At 39.1% G+C, this 12,709-nt stretch overlaps 1 protein-coding gene across 1 annotated transcript in view; it reads left to right on the forward strand.

Annotated features, from left to right (window-relative positions):
- The first annotated feature begins 1,132 nt into the window (after positions 1 to 1,132).
- CAPS2 (calcyphosine 2) overlaps positions 1,133 to 12,709 on the forward strand; it is a 47,601-nt gene continuing 36,024 nt past the window's right edge. Inside the window, exons 1-5 of the mRNA XM_023747935.1 lie at positions 1,133 to 1,213; positions 6,127 to 6,176; positions 8,167 to 8,212; positions 8,302 to 8,427; positions 10,277 to 10,453. Coding sequence (XP_023603703.1) covers positions 1,133 to 1,213; positions 6,127 to 6,176; positions 8,167 to 8,212; positions 8,302 to 8,427; positions 10,277 to 10,453 — 480 coding nt within the window. The remainder of the gene's footprint in view (positions 1,214 to 6,126; positions 6,177 to 8,166; positions 8,213 to 8,301; positions 8,428 to 10,276; positions 10,454 to 12,709) is intronic.

Here is a 12,709-nt window from a genome sequence, read left to right on the forward strand (position 1 = left end):
CTATGCCTACTATCTTTCTTTAAAAACAAAACTAAGATATTTTTCTATTAAAATAAATCCAAGTCTAATAGAAAAAGAAGGTATGAATGAATAAGTAAACAAAAATGTACACTTGGTAATATAAGGGTGAAGTATAAAGTAAAATATTCAGAATCTGGATGACTGAGATATTCATATGTTTTTTATTTTGTACATATTAGCAAGCTGATTATTTTCACATTCTTTTGCAAGCATTTTTGCCTATCACCTCAGAATTACCGGTTGGGTCATTCACTCCATTTTATTCTTTGTATTAGATAAATAATAATGCTTGCTACAAAACATTTTCAGCAGTCTCCTCTGGCAAAATTAACACTCAAAAAAAAGTTTGGGAAAAGAGTAAAGAAAATAAAACATCACTTTGTGGTAGAGAATAGGTACCTGCATTAGTTTCCTATTGCTGCTCTAAAAAGTTACCACAAACGTGGTGATTTCAGACAATATAAACTGGATATTTTGCAGTTCTGGCGGTCAGAGGCACAAAGTGAACTCTGCAGAACTGAAGTCAAGGTGTCAGCAGGGCTGTGTTCTTCTGGAGGCTCTAGGGGGGTTCCAGGTCTTGTCTCTTCTGCCTCCTAGAGCTGCCTGTGACCTCTTCCTCCATTTTCAAAGCCAGATGCAAGCAGCTTGCTCCTCTATGACCTGTGCTTCCATCCTTACATCTTCTCTTTCTCACTATGTCTCCCTTTTATAAGGACCCTGTGATTATATTGGACCCATCAGTTAAACCAGGATAATCTCCACATCTCAAAGTCCTTAATCACATCTGAAAAGTCCTTTTTGTCAGGTAAGGTAACATATTCACAGGGTCTGATGATTAGGATTTGGACATCTTTGGGGGGGGGAGAGGGGCGGCGAGGGGGGGGCTATTATTCAGACTAGTATTGACCCCATAAATGTTGCCTCACATAATGGAGTTGCTCCACAAATAGTTAATTTTGGTGAAAGAAGGAAAAGTGATTGACCACATGATTTTTTTCCATATAATATTATTATGTAATTTGTAAGATTTATTTAAAATTTGAGCAAGAATTATACTTTTATATATTTTATGTTTTCCAAAGTGTATTACACAATCAGTACATGAACTTGAATGGATTTGGAGATTAAAGGAGTTGCCGCTTCTCCTAGGAGTCAAACTCAGTCATTCTCTGGAAGAAGGAAGCCACTACAAGTACGTGTGCTATATAATTTCCCTCTTGTAGAATGAGTCGTTAAATAATTTTCTGACTCCTTTCTTGAGAAATTATGACTGCTTATACTCACAAATATTTAGGATCAATATTTCCCTGATTAGAGGAATTGAACCACTAAACTTGAAGATAATCATTACTTGAAAATTGGTCACTGTGAATTTAGTTTTATTTTAAAATATTAAGCTTAATTACTATTTTCTTTTTGTTATTTTAAAAATTATCTGTGTATGTGTAACTAAAATATAAAAATAAGAATAAGAGTAAGAAGAATAAGATATCTATGTATACATTTTGTGTTAGCTGGGAAGAAGAGAATCTGGGATTCTGTTATTAGGAGTTCTATTCTATTCAACTTTCATAATATCACTGTTGTGCATATCCTTAAGTAAGTACAAGTTTAAAGCTACATTGTTCCTGTACCCACTACCTAATTAGGTATACATAAAGTTCAGTTTAAAAACACATAAAAGTTATGTGTATTTTCTTGCTGTTCTTATTCCAAATATTGAATGCCTACAGCTTGTCAGTGACCTTGATTAATGTTTTGATAGCTTGCATCACTTGATTCTTACAATAAACCATTGAGGTACGTTGTATTTTTTAAAAATATATTTTATTGATTTTTTTACAGAGAGGAAGGGAGAGAGATAGAGAGTTAGAAACATCGATGAGAGAAAAACATCGATCAGCTGCCTCCTGCACATCTCCCACTGGGGATGTGCCCGCAACCAAGATACATGACCTTGACCGGAATCGAACCTGGGACCTTTCAGTCCGCAGGCCGACACGCTATCCACTGAGCCAAACCGGTTTCGGCGGTACATTGTATTTTTATCTGCTTTTAAATATGGAAGAACTCATGGATGGACCTGGAGAACATTATGCTAGATGAAATAAGTCAGTCAGAGGAAAACAAGTACCATATAATTTCACTCATATGTGGAATCTAATGAACAAAGTGAACTGACAAACATACAGAGAATAGGCCGAGGGCAGGGGGATGTCCGCCTGCGGGTAATGGGCCTAACTGGCAGGCAGACATCCCCCGATGGATCCCGGACTGTGAGAGGGCGCAGGCCAGGCTGAGGTACCCCCCTCCCCAGTGCACAAATGTCGTGCACCGGGCCTCTAGTAAAAAAATAAAAATGAAAGAAGTGAGGCTCACAGAAACAAGTGACTTGTCAGGATTTTGAAGTCCAGTTCTGACTTTAAGATCTGAGTTCTCTACTGTCTTCAGCCATCTCCCTTAAAACAAGTTGGTGCTTTGGGATTCCAATGGTTCACAATATTGTGTTAAATCTCAAGTATTTGATAATTTTAATCAAATCAGCCCTTCTTATTAGTCAAAATATCAAGTACAGTTTTATAGTCTTCCATATTATGATTAACATATCATATTACAAACTTTTTTTCCAAATTTCTAGGAAAACCTCCTGGTTTAAGTTCTTTAAAAAAAAAAAGATTTCTAAAATCACATTCTTTCTCCTCAAGTAATAGCTTCCTTTAATCTTAATGTCTTATCTCTCTATTAGAAAGGTCCAGCTCTGGTGTTGGATGTAGGGGACAAGTTCATGTTTATCTTAGAACTCTAGATCCTTGAGAAAAGAAAAAATAACCTCAGGTATCCAGGTTATTGTTTCTTAGAGTTTATCAGCAAAGTATTACCATTTTATTTATCAGCTACCATTTCTGGAGTGCTCTAAAAGTAGAATTAAAAGTGAGAAATAATAATTGCTTGGCTCAGCGGTTGAGCATCAACCTATGGAAGTCACGGTTTGATTCCCAGTCAGGGCATATGCCCAGGTTCCAGGCTCAATCCCTTGTGTGAGGCATGCAGGAGGCAGCCAATCAATGATTCTCTCTCATTGAGGGGCGATCAGGCAGGCTAGTGAGCAGTTAGGGGTGATCATATAGGCAGGCGGAGTGGTTAGGGGTGATCAGGCAGGCAGGTGAGCAGTTAGGGATGATCAGGCAGGCATAAGGCTTAGGGGCAATCAGGCAAACAGAGCAGTTAGGGGTGATCAGGTAGGCAGAGGGGTTAGGGGTGATCAGGTAGGCAGAGTGGTTAGAGGTGATCAGGCAGGCAGGCAGGCAAGCGGTTAGGAGCCAGTGGTCCTGGATTGCAAGAGGGTACAGGCCAGGCTGAGGGACACTGTCCCCACCCCCCACCCCCTATGCAGAATTTCGTGCACCGGGCCTCTAGTTTGTAAATAAATGAGCAGGCCTGTGTTCCCATAAAACTTTATTTACAAAAACAGAGCTAGGCCATAGTTTGCTGACTCTTGGCCCTGGGGTTTTATGAGCTATAATTTATTGTTATTCTGGATTGTCTGGTACCAAATTGGCTAGCACAAAAGAAAGATAACTGCTATTTAAAAAACATTTATGCCTATGACTTCAGAAGACTGTAAGTCCATTAAAGCACTTTCTGAGAATAATAGTTATGATGATCATGACTATGGCAACCACAGCTACTAGTATATTCTATTTAGATGTTCACACTACCGTTACATGATGTCACAGTAAAGAAATACGATAAAGAAAATCTTTGATGTGTGATGAAAATGTGCTGCTATTTTAGCCTGATATATATATTTTAAATTGTATTACTATATTAAGGTTAGTTAAATGCAATTAATTAATATCTAATCTAATAAAAGAGAAACATACAAATTGACTGCACCTCCACTGCTCCCCAAGCCATGCCCACCAGCCAATGAAAGTGACTATATGCAAATTAACCCAACCAAGATGGTGGCTGGCAGCCATGGACCTGGAGCAAGCAGAAGGCTTGGTTGCCCTGGCAATGGAGGAAGCCAAGTTTCCTGCCTGCCCTGGCCTGGCTGTGGCCTCCGCTCAAGGCAACAAAGTTTCAATTATAGAAGAAAAATAAATCCCAGACACCTGCTTCCAGCCAGCCTCCACTGGGAGCTTGGGTAGCTGGGGGCCATGGCCAGCCTGCAAACAGACATCAGCCCCTCACCCAGACTGGCCAGGCACCCCAGCAGGACCCCCCTCCCTGAAGGGGGTGTGACCAGCCTGAAAATGGCCCTCAGCCCCTTACCCAGGCTGGCCAGGCACCCCAGCGGGACCCCCACCCTCATCCGGGACACCCTTCAGAGAGCAAGCCAGCCAGCCCTCACCCATTCACCGGGCCTCTATCCCATATAATAAAAGGGTAATATGCAAATTGACCCTAACAGCAGAACGACTGGGAATGACTGGTCACTATGACACACACTTCCCACCAGGGGCAGACGCTCAATGCAGGAGCTGACCCTAGTGGTCAGTGCGCCCCCACCGGGGAGCTCTGCTCAGCCACAAGCCAGGCTGATGGCTGCCAGCACAGCGGTGGTGGTGGGAGCCTCTCCCACCTCCTAAGCAGCACTAAGGATGTCCGACTGCAGCTTAGGCCTGGTCCCCACTGGCAAGTGGACATCCCCTGAGAGCTCCCGGGCTGCCAGAGGGATATCTGACTGCCAGTTTAGGCCCAATCCTCCAGGTAGTGGGCCTAAGCCAGCAGGTGGACATCCCCGAGGGGTCCCAGACTGCGTGAGGGCACAGGCTGGGCTGAGGGACCCCCCCCCTCCCCGAGTGCACAAATTTTTGTGCACCAGGACTCTAGTATTATATATTTATTTTTGTATCATTATATTAAATATATACTTCTATTTAAATAATATTGTGATTTTATGTTTCTACATTTTGACTATTTGTTAAGATATTATTGAAAGAATATCATTTTGAAGCTGATACAGAGCCAGATTTGTTTTCTCTTACTCTTATGGTATATAATCTTATATATAATCTCTAACTTGCTATCAGAATCAAAAAATGACCAGTTATGTAACATTTCAGAATAAGATATAAGCAACAATGGGTGAATTATTTCCTGTTTTTATTAACTTTAACTTTCCCTAAGACTCATACATATTTCTTATCACTGTGGCTAAGCTCACTGTACTTTTCTGGTCTTTGTACACTTTTTTTTGGCAATATGATTGAACATTTACAAACATATACATGTATATATTTGTCACTTCTTTGCTTACTATTTTCCCCATAATCTTTCAGACAAGGTCCAAGTTCCTTAACTTGTATTATAATATAACAACTCTGGCCATTGCCTTCTCACTCTATGGATTTCAACCCTTTCCACTGCTAACTTTTGCCTGTGGGTGGGTTCAGCACAAGTTGCTCCTCTTGGCTGGAGCAGTTTTTTCCCTTCTCTCTCTATCTGGCCAACTCTCCTACACATCCTTCAGAGATTCATTTAAACGTTACTTTTTTGTTTTTGTAAAAGCTTTGTCAAGTCCCTAGACTAGGTTGGATACACATGCTCTGTGTAGCTTCTCTGTCATAGCACTTATTTTTCACATTATTGTTTTTATGAGTGAACTAGAGACCCAATGCATGAAATTTGTGCAAGAGTAGGCCTTCCTTCTCCTGGCTGCCAGCACTGGCACCCAGGACCCGGGCTTCCTTCCCTCCAGCTGCTGGTAGGCACCCGGCACCTGGGATGTGGGCTTCCCTGCAGCCTCCGGCAGACACCTGGGACCCAGGCTTCCCTCACAACCCCAGCTTTGTCTGGAAGGATGGAAGGATGGGAAGGACATCCGGAAGGACGTCTGGTCTAATTAGCATATTATGCTTTTGCTATTATAGTTGTTCTCTGCAGCAGGTGGAGTACCACGTAGGTAGGAATTATCTATATTGCTTATCAATCTATCTCTGTTCTCAAACACAGTTGAGAAGGGCTTAATCAATATTTTTTATATAAAGTTAAGTGAGAAAAGTTGTAATTAGCCTTATTGCATTAATCCATTGCTTATCTTTTAAAGTATAAATAAAGAGTATATGCACATTGATTCTATTTTTTTTTTTATTAAAGCAAGGATGGACTTCCAAATCATGGGCCATACAGAATCCTTGCCCTCCTGTGTAAGTCACATTTTTTTTCACATTTGAACTGTTTAATGAGCAAATATTTATAATATACTGACAAAAAATAAGGCAAAATTATATATACATGGATATGATTGTAAACCACAGAAAAATTTATATGCAGGTAGGTGGCCTAAAATTACTATGTCAAAATTAACTAAAATAGCTCTTCTATAGGATGATAGGATTAAGGGTAATACTTTTCCTGTTTTTGCTTTATTTAATATTATTCTTCTGTATTCCTGGAAAAGTTTAAATATTGTTTTATTTAGAAAATTTAGCTAAGTTCATTTATTAAAGAAATATATAAAATTTTGCATTTTATAACTAGGATAGTCAAAATGAATTTGATAGGAACTCTATCTGTACTTGTATCTTGAGGAATATGATTTTATTTTGAACTAGAATACATTGACTTGTTTTATACTTTATATTTTATCCTTTTAAAATTTGGAAGTATATCCATCCTTTCAAGTATTTTAGACTACAGGGAATTCTGGAAAATAGAAATTAAACTTAATAATTATGAGGCTGAGTCACATGAAATTGGCAAGTATCAGAAATTTCTTGTGGTTCTACATAATAGTACCTGTATACTCATCTAGACAGGGAATGGAGCTGGGTGCAAACATAGATACAAGATGTTGAGTATGTAACAACAGTCAATTGTGTGTTGGTAAATGTTTTTAACAACTGGTTTTCTGAAACTACTATAAGATTAATATCAATTTTAATTGTTAATTATAAAGAATCTTAAGTATATTTTAAATTGATTATACATTTTACTGACATAAAGGATTTGTAGCAAGGAATTGACAAATACTAATAAAACTTATAAGCCCTTTATTGTAAATTGATTGTAATCAATTGATATAGCCAATTGATTATCACAGAAATATATCTTTTCGTTTTGTTTTGTTTTTAAATTCTCAGTTGAGGATTTTTTTTCTATTGAATTTTAGAGTGGAGGGAAGGAAGGAGATGGGGAAGAGAGAAAAACATACCCGGGAGAGAGACACATCCATTGGTTGCCTCCTGAACCTACCCTGAGGATGGAGCCTGCAATGGAGGCACACACCCTTGACTGGGAATTGAACCTGCATCCCTTTGATCTTTGGGACAATTCTCCAACCACTGAGCCACTCCAACAAGGGCAAGATATCTTTGTTTTTTGCTGAATTCTTATATCTGTAGCCACCCTATGGTTGGAATTGATGAACTGTATAGTTCCAACATGAGTGTTGGTTGATATTTTTATTTATTGTAGGGTGACGTGAGTGATTTCTCTATTGAATCAGGTGATAGTTTTGAATACTGAAACAATATTTCTGTTTGTTGTTATTCACAATGTAACAGTGAAGATGTGATACACTTTTAAGTTTTTTCTGCATTATTTATTTTCTCCACCACTTTTAAAGTCTCAGAAATCAAAAGTAATAAATCAAGTCCTGATTCATATTATTTTGCCAATTTCTGTGTAAATAATACCACTGTGCTTGATTTCAAGCTACCTATAGAGCAGTGATGGCGAACCTATGACACGCGTGTCAGAGGTGACACGCGAACTCATTTTTTGGGTTGATTTTTCTTTGTTAAATGGCATTTAAATATATAAAATAAATATCAAAAATATAAATCTTTGTTTTACTGTGGTTGCAAATATCAAAAAATTTCTATATGTGATACAGCACCAGAGTTAAGTTAGGGTTTTTCAAAATGCTGACACGCTGAGCTCAAAAGGTCCGCCATCACTGCTATAGAGTAATATCATTGAACACAGAATTGGAAAGAAATGTCTACCATTATATTACTACACAGACATAAATAACCTCTGGCATACAAATAATAGTGAAGGATAGTAAAATCATTAGGAAGTAAACCATTGGCATCAGTGTACCATTTTATGTAAGATGCAGCATATATGATTTGCAACTATTAAGTCTCTTTTTTAAAAGTTATGGGCTACATAGATTTTTTTTTCTTTCAGGGTCCCACGCCTTGATTTGGGAAGCCTTGTTGACTCTGATGATGAGGTAATTTTTACTTAGTACTTAATATATCAAACATTTGAACACAATATTATATGTAGCAGATAATAAGTATCACTTAATTTTATTTTTAGGATGATTTTTCATATATTCCATTTAGAACAGCGCGTATTCATTTTGACCCACCAAATCCATCTTCTGCTCTTGATGGGGTCACACCATGTCAAATACCATATACTCAGCAACATCTAAATGAACTGGTTAGTATTTAGTTCTTATAACCAACATTCTGAATTATAGTGTGCATTTTAGCACTGTATTTAATCCAGAAATTTTATTATGTTTAACCTATGTTTTGTTCAGTTTAAGGATTTAACATATTAATATCCTAAACAATAATGTTGGTGAAGTAATTTTACTGCGCTTCACGTTTTTTCTCACAGAGGGGTGTTATTATTAAAGTACCTTATAAAATTGGTAAAGCATAGGATTATCCTAATAGGAAATCAGGAATTTCAAATTATGGAAGAATATTAGATCAGATCTTGCTCATTTAAAAATATAAGATTTGTTTCTTGGAAATTGACTCATTCCTTAGGCTACTAGTGTATTATAGAATAAATAATTCCAAGGTATCTCCTTGGGACCTATTTGTACTTCACACAGTATTCAGTGTTATGAACATAAATTCTGACCAGTATCCTATGAGTAGGGCATGCCTTGCTGTCTTTGTTAGTCTTTCTCATGTAACTGTTTCTATTCATGTTCTCATCAGTCTTATTTTGGGTAAATTGCACCAATAGTACCTTAGTCTGTATCATGTTACAGTTTTGCCTGAAGCTTTGCCTCATCCTTCTCCTCTGGGTTAGACTTGGATAGCCTATCTAATAAAAGGATATTATGCAAATTAATCATCACTCCATCACAAAGATGGTGGTGCCCATAGACAAAAGATGGCAGCGCATAGTCCTCTCAGCCCCTCTGGAGTCTCCCAGTCCCAAGGGGGCGACTGCTGAGAGCAGGCAGCATGAGCTGCCTGGCAGAATGCTTGCTTCGTCACTGTGGTGATGAGGCAAGTGTTCCAAGCTGGGCCATGGATGGGCCTCTGGCCAGGCTGGGGTGCGGAACGCTTGCATAAGAAGAGAAGGAACCGACGAGCTGAGCAGAGTCAAGTGGCCCCCGCATTCCTGGGCAAGGTCAAGTTCAGGTGGCCAGAGGGTGGAGGGGGTGGAGGACAGTGTGATAGGAGGGGCTGGTGGTGGAGGCACGGGGTGAAAGCCAGCTGAGAAAGAGGAAGAAAGCCCTTTATTGGAGTTCCTGAGAACAGGGAGGGAAGTTGTTTGCATTTCCCAGCCACAGAAGGGCCTCTGGCCAGGCTGGGGGCGCAGAATGCTTGCGTTGCTGCGGATGGGCCTCTAGGCCACGGAGAGCCTCTGGGCAGCAGGCACGGAGCGGCCAGGCCCTGTAGAAGGCTACTGGTGCACAGATTTGTGCGCAGGGCTACTAGTTATCAATAATTTTCAAGGGTGCTGGCTTTTAAAGTGACTGTCCCTCTCTGGGCCATTAAGTATGCCCTAGTGTTTGCCTAACACTTGTTTTAGGTTTCTCTTATCCACTCTGTTATGTCTCACTCCCATGGAAGTGTGGCAGGGGCCCAAATAATACCAGAAGATAAACATCTTAACATTCTGGAAATGGGAACCATCTCAGTATTAGTGATTTGTAATTCCTATGACCCTTCTGGAAGAAATGATTGACAGTGGAGTTTTTCTGGGGCAGGAAGAAAAGGCCTAAAAAGAGAGAAAAGTTGTTCATTGTCCTCTCAAATTATCTTAGTACCAGGGCTGATTATCCCTGGGAAACCAGCTACGGGCTTTCTGGTATTAAAGGCCAGTGCCCATTCTCAGCAGTTCTGTCTGCTCTGGTTGCTGTGATGCTGCACAGCTAAAGGTTTTAACTATCGCCTCTTTTAGGATGTAGATATAATTGTCTGTTTCTTACGCATAAATGCTAAGGTAAGTGATAAACCTATTAATGTTAGTAAGGCAATTAATAATGATTTTGATTTCTTTTTTCTGGTGGTTAGCATACTTTTTCTATTTGTCTTAGGAGCAGGACATTATACCTGAAGATTTGCCAGCACCAACAAGCAAATATAAACTAAAATATCAGCAATACAAAACTGAAATGAAAGAGGGATATAAACAGTATTGTCAGAGAAATGCAGAAAAGACAAAATCAAATATCAGATATCAACCATCTCCAAGAAACAAGACAGATGACAAGGTAATATATGAGGATTTATAAAGTTATAATGAAATTTTGAAAAAGAGCACACATATTATAGAAACATCTTCTTGTCTGACGTGTCTTGCTGTTAGTCATAATAAGTGTTCCCTGGTATTTTACTCAGATTAACTAGTTTATTCTTCACAATTATCCTAAAGGGTTATTGCTGCCATTTTCAGATGTGAAAACTCTAGCCATATGACATGACCTCATCATCTTTTCTCAATTGGAAATTTTTCACTTGGCATGGATTGTAAATAAGACAGTATAGCTGTTTTTGATGTAGCTGCCTTGAATTCTGTCTTCCAGTCTAAATATTAAAGTTGAAAAGTGGTTTCAGATTTTATAATGACCCTCTTTTTTTCTAAAACTACCATTACTCCATGATTGTCTTCTGTCTCATTTTGGGAAATGTGTTTTAACATATGAATTTCTAAAATTGTTATGCTTTTATTTAACACTAGAGACCCGGTGCATGAAATTCATGCACGGGGAGGGGGGTCCCTCAGCCCGGCCTACACCATCTTGCAATCCGGGACCCCTAGGACATCCCTCTTGCAATCCGGGACAGCTGGCTCCTAACTACTCGCCTGCCTTCTTGCCTGATAGCCCCTAACCACTCTGCCTGCCTGCTTGATCTCCCCTAGGTGCTTGCCTGCCTGTCTGATTTCCCTTAATCACCTCTGCCTCGGCCCCCGCACCCAGGACCCAGGCTTCCCTCCTCTGGCCGGCTGCAGGCATCTGGGACCTGGGCTTCCCTCCCTCTGGCCGACCACAGTACCCAGGACCCAGGCTTCTCTCCCTCTGGTCGGCCACTGGCATCCGGGACTGCAGGAGGCTTCCCCCGGCCGACCACAGGCACCCATGATCATGGGCATCTTCCCCAGGCCAGCTGTAGGCACCTGGGACCACGGCTTTGTCAGGAAGGATGTCCAGAATGATGTCCAAAAATGTCCGGTCTATCTGGTCTAATTAGCATGTTACCCTTTTATTAGTATAGATTAATTAGGTGGAAATTCAGTAAGAGTAAAACTTAATGAATTTAATGGCTTTCCAGAAGCATACAGGAGAGGTCAATCTTGAATTTTGGAAAGAAAGGTTTGGAAATAGTTTGTGATGCAACTGGACATAAAGAAGAGAACAGTTGTATACAATTCTTAATTCAGTTAACTTATTATAAAAATAATGTATTTTCAGGGAAGTTTGATAGTTATATTTGGTTAGTTGTATTTTTCTATAGGTAAAAAAGATTAATTTATAAGCATGTGTAGCACATCAGTTAGTTTTTCTAATCCACATATGAATTATCTAGAATAACTAAATCACATGCTGTTTAGCTGAAAGCATAACAGCAAAAGTTATGGGGTTACTAGGTGTCCTTTATCTTAAAACAAAATTCCCAGATCCAAAGAATGCACACAAGTATAATAATCTAGTGTCTATAATAAGCAGGATAATTTCACAATTTTTTCACATCTGATGAGAAGCTAGATTCTGCAGAGATTTTGAAGATTGGGCTGAGAAAACTTGCTAATGGATTTCTTGTAGGCTTGAGAGAAAGGAAAGATAAAGATTGGTGCTAAGGCTTTTGTTTTGAACAATTGAAAGGGTGGGGAAGACCACAAGAAAATATGGTTTGAAGAGGTTAAATTTAAGATACCAAGTGGAAATACTACGGTTCCCCCTGTGTAAAGGTTAAAAACAAGCTGAAACAAAACAAAATGCTTTTCAATTTTTCAACTTAAACATAATGTAGAATGTCTGAAAGAAAATCTGACAAAGATATTAGCAGCAAATAAAGGTATAAAATATCCTCATACATTGATTCCCGATAGTTAATACTTGAACAAGATTCATTATTCATTCATTGAATAAATATTCATCAAGTGCTTACTCTGTGTGTTCCTCTTCTGTCACCTGGGAACTGCAACAAAAAGGACAGGCAAGATTCCTGCTCTCATGGAAGTTATAGCAGGAGAGGCAGGCAACGAGTCACAAAGAGATGTATAGTAAGATTTCCTGTAGCAATCACGGCCATGACAACAGAGTAGAGTATGAAGATCTTGAAATCTATTAAGTTTTTCCAGTTGCAATCCTACTGGAACACTTTTGTTCTTGTTAAGGAAATATAGCACATCTTATATTCAGAGAAATAGTTAGTGTTTATCTCTTTAGGACCCCAAAGGATTTTTTCCTTAAAGGATACACCCCTCTCGTTTTAGTACTTTACCTCCAAATTTAATTTTTATAAGG

Source organism: Myotis lucifugus, unplaced genomic scaffold, assembly GCF_000147115.1.
Source record: "Myotis lucifugus unplaced genomic scaffold, Myoluc2.0 scaffold_1064, whole genome shotgun sequence".
Classification (NCBI taxonomy): Eukaryota; Metazoa; Chordata; class Mammalia; order Chiroptera; family Vespertilionidae; genus Myotis; species Myotis lucifugus.